The sequence below is a fragment of the Limulus polyphemus genome, unplaced genomic scaffold (genome assembly GCF_000517525.1).
Source record: "Limulus polyphemus unplaced genomic scaffold, Limulus_polyphemus-2.1.2 Scaffold615, whole genome shotgun sequence".
In the NCBI taxonomy this organism is placed as follows: Eukaryota; Metazoa; Arthropoda; class Merostomata; order Xiphosura; family Limulidae; genus Limulus; species Limulus polyphemus.
Genome location: NW_013666225.1, coordinates 398,218 through 402,586, shown reverse-complemented (window position 1 = coordinate 402,586; position 4,369 = coordinate 398,218). Strand labels below are relative to the sequence as shown.

At 29.5% G+C, this 4,369-nt stretch overlaps 1 protein-coding gene across 1 annotated transcript in view; it reads left to right on the top strand.

Moving 5' to 3' along the window:
• Positions 1-4,369, top strand: part of LOC106459483 (protein kinase C, brain isozyme-like) — a 148,922-nt gene that overhangs the window by 42,117 nt on the left and 102,436 nt on the right. The window contains exon 2 of the mRNA XM_022385973.1: positions 315-346. Within this exon, the coding sequence (XP_022241681.1) occupies positions 315-346 (32 nt within the window). The remainder of the gene's footprint in view (positions 1-314; positions 347-4,369) is intronic.

Genomic DNA, 4,369 nt, shown 5'->3' with positions numbered 1-4,369 from the left:
ATTGTCTAAATACCCCCCCCCCCAGGGGCCAACCGGAAGGCCTGCGGACTTACAACGCTAGAAATCGGGTTTCGATACCCGTGGTGGGCAGAGCACAGATAGCCCTTGTGTAGCTTTGTGCATAATTAAAAACAAAAAAAATGTCTAATATGTCTCAACTAAACTTTTAAGCAGAGCATCACAATAATTAACTTTTAACAACAGACTTTTGTGTAAAACATTGTTTAAAAAACATTTTTCTTTTCTGAACGTTGAATGTCATTTTTAATATTACGATATTATTTTAAAATTGGGATTTGTTTTTGCAATTTCAGGGGCTTTGGTAAACAAGGAAACCAGTGTCAAAGTAAGTTTGAAAATATTTATGTACTTATTAAGTTATTCTGTTTGAAACGAGTTTAAATATGGTTAAAGGTTAGATTTTAAAGGTGAGTCCAAACATCACGCTTTCAAAACAGACCTTATTAAAATTGAATAAACAAATATAATTTAATCTTCAAACTCAGAATTTAACGTAGGTGATAAAATTAAACATATCGTGGAAATTTACATGTAAGCACAATAAAAATATAGGTTTATTTAGCATAACTTAACAAATACATTGACTACATGATATTTATAAAGAAAACCTCATATTGAAAAGTATTATATTTTATAAACAGCTTCTAGAAGAACGCAGTTACACCAGAGGCACATTAAAAAACACGAGTCTGATTCAGAAACGTTTGAGCTTGGCACTGGGTGTTTCAAAAAAATTACATCTTTTTCTCATAAAATAATATTGATTTTTCAACGTTACGAGCTTGGTGATTTCATCAAAATTCGTCTCATTGTGCAGAATATTGCTAGAATCAATGAATACTGTCCGGAACAGATGACGCTTCATTTATACGTAGGCTTAACGTAGTGATCAAGAGTAACGGAAAACGTATTGAACCCTTCTGTGACAGGCTTTGAAACATCCTGAATCATGTCTAAGTTTAGCTTTTATAGCACAAGTGGTTTAAAAAAGTAATATAGTGATTTCTTTATAATCACATTGTAATATCATCTAAAAATAACAAATTTTACTAGAAAGGTGATCCATTATATCTATGTGTGTATATATATCGCCCAGTTTGCTAGGTTGATTACTGTAATGTTTTGTATGGGAACCGGAAACTTTACGTCGGTGTACAAGAGCTATGTTTTAGGACTTTTGTCCGAGAAGGAGATAAAAAAACACACCCAGAAATAGGGTATATTTCAAATTTTTTTATAGACTTTTAGCTTTGAATTTAAAGACACAAATAACTTACCAGTTAAATGAATCAATTATAACCTTCCACAATGCCAAGAATGCAATTAGCATCTAACGAGGTCATTAGGAATTTAATAACAAAAAAGAAAGAAAGAATGGGAACATTATCTAACCTTGTCCTTTATACACTTTCTGTTTCCTTAACGGGTACCTTCGGCTATTATGATTGAATAAAAGGAAAATAAACTCTTAGTTTAGGCCTTAAATTATAGTGCAGTTTATTTCTGGTAGAAATTAATACTGTTTTTATTTTCTACTTACGTGAATGTAAATGTTATATCATGACTTATATCACTTTTATTTATTATTTACTCTAGGAACATATATATATATATTTAAGTCGAAAAGTCAGTCTTCAATGAAAAATTAACTCAGTTCAAAAGATGTTAACGTTTCTTAGTGTAGTGGCTCATAATATATACAATCAATGTGTTTAGTGTAACTGTTCATCCTATAATCCAGCAAGTATTAATGTAGTTCAGCTTCACATTAATATAATCAATGTGTTGACGTAACCGTTCAATTTATAATCTAGCAATATTAATATAGTATTTCATCGTACAATACATATAATCAAAGCATCAGTGTAATTGTCCATCTTATAATTTAGCAAGTATTAATGTAGTAGTTCATCGTATAATACACACAGTGAATGATTTAGTGTAATGGTTCATCTTATACTCAGGCTTATAATACATACTGTGAATGATTTAGTGTAATAGTTCATCTTATAGTCAGGCTTATAATATATACAGTGAATGATTTAGTGTAATGGTTCATCTTATAATCAGACTTATAATACATACAGTGAATGATTTAGTGTAACGGTTCATCTTATACTCAGGCTTATAATACATACAGTGAATGATTTAGTGTAATAGTTCATCTTATAATCAGACTTATAATACATACAGTGAATGATTTAGTGTAATGGTTCATCTTATAATCAGACTTATAATACATACAGTGAATGATTTAGTGTAACGGTTCATCTTATACTCAGGCTTATAATACATACATACAGTGAATGATTAAGTGTAATGGTTCATCTTATACTCAGGCTTATAATACATACAGTGAATGATTTAGTGTAATAGTTCATCTTATACTCAGGCTTATAATACATACAATGAATGGTTTAGTGTTATGATTTATCTTACAATCAGGCTTATAATACATACAGTGAATGATTTAGTGTAACGGTTCATCTTATACTCAGGCTTATAATACATACAGTGAATGATTTAGTGTAATGGTTCATCTTATACTCAGGCTTATAATACATACAGTGAATGATTTAGTGTAACGGTTCATCTTATACTCAGGCTTATAATACATACAATGAATGATTTAGTGTAATGGTTCATCTTATACTCAGGCTTATAATACATACAGTTAGCGTGTTAGTATAACATTTCATCATATAGCAAGTATTAACGTAGTAGTTAATCTTATGATACACAACAGCAAGCATTAGTGGAGTAGTGAAGCTTACAATACGTATTAGCAGGTGTTAGAGTAGTATTTATACTTATAATACATATTAGCAGGTGTTAGAGTAGTATTTATACTTATAATACATATTAACAGGTGTTAGAGTAGTGTTTATACTTATAATACGTATTAGCAGGTGTTAGAGTAGTGTTTATATTTATAATACATATTAACAAGTGTTAGAGTACTGTTTGTAGTTATAATGCTTATTAACAAGTGTTAGAGTAGTGTTTATATTTATAATACATATTAACAAGTGTTAGAGTACTGTTTATATTTATAATACTTATTAACAAGTGTTAGAGTATTGTTTATATTTATAATACAAACTATAGAAGTTTTAGTTTAGTGTTTCAGCTCTTTCCTCCTTATGACGTCAAAAGAAATAACTAATTTTCTATCATGCTGTTGGAAATTTATTTTGAGTGTTTGTACATCAGCCTATTTACAACTTGTCGTTGTTATTGTTTAGTTTCTTTGAGTTATTGGCACCTTTTGACTTCTTTGTTCCATATGCATTTGATGTGTATAATATTTCACAAAAGTGACCAAAGTATCTAAACACTATTTATGCGACTGTAGCATAATTTACAAAAAAAACTTGTAACTTCAAATGCGAAGTACAAATGCTAGTATACATTCTTTTCACGAGGATTTCTTGTTAAATCAATGAAAAACAACATGATTGCAATAATCGGAAATGTTTTTGTTTTTGTGATATACTGTTACATCTTTTACTCTGAAAGTGTTATATGTTGTCTGTGATATATTGTTACATCTTTTGCTCTGAAAGTGTTATATATTGTCTGTGATATACTGTTACATATTTTGTTTTGAAAGTGTTATATATTGTCTGTGATATACTGTTACATATTTTGTTTTGAAAGTGTTATATATTGTCTGTGATATACTGTTACATCTTTTGCTCTGAAAGTGTTATATATTGTCTGTGATATACTGTTACATCTTTTGCTCTGAAAGTGTTATATATTGTCTGTGATATACTGTTACATATTTTGCTCTGAAAGTGTTATATATTGTCTGTGATATACTATTACATCTTTTGTTCTGAAAGTGTTATATATTGTCTGTGATATACTGTTACATCTTTTGCTCTGAAAGTGTTATATATTGTCTGTGATATACTGTTACATCTTTTGCTCTGAAAGTGTTATATATTGTCTGTGATATACTGTTACATCTTTTGCTCTGAAAGTGTTATATATTGTCCATACTAATTCTTTCCCAAGTACAGGAATAACTGATTTCTTAAGTTGATGTCATTATTAGACTCGTTTTCTAAAGCATTGTTTCGTAAAAGTCATATTTGAATAATTATTTACTTCATTCATAAACAATAGTAGCAATCTACATCCCAGATATTATGTAATTTCTTTGATTTCACATATTTTGTCAATGCGACTTCTTCAATGTTGTCTACATTACAATAATCCAGTAAAAACTGTAAAATGACAGACGAACAAACCACTTTGACTATGGATCCGTAGATCCTCGGTTTGAAATCTATTTCCGCACATAAGTATACACACAAAAAATGCGCTCTACATTTTCGAG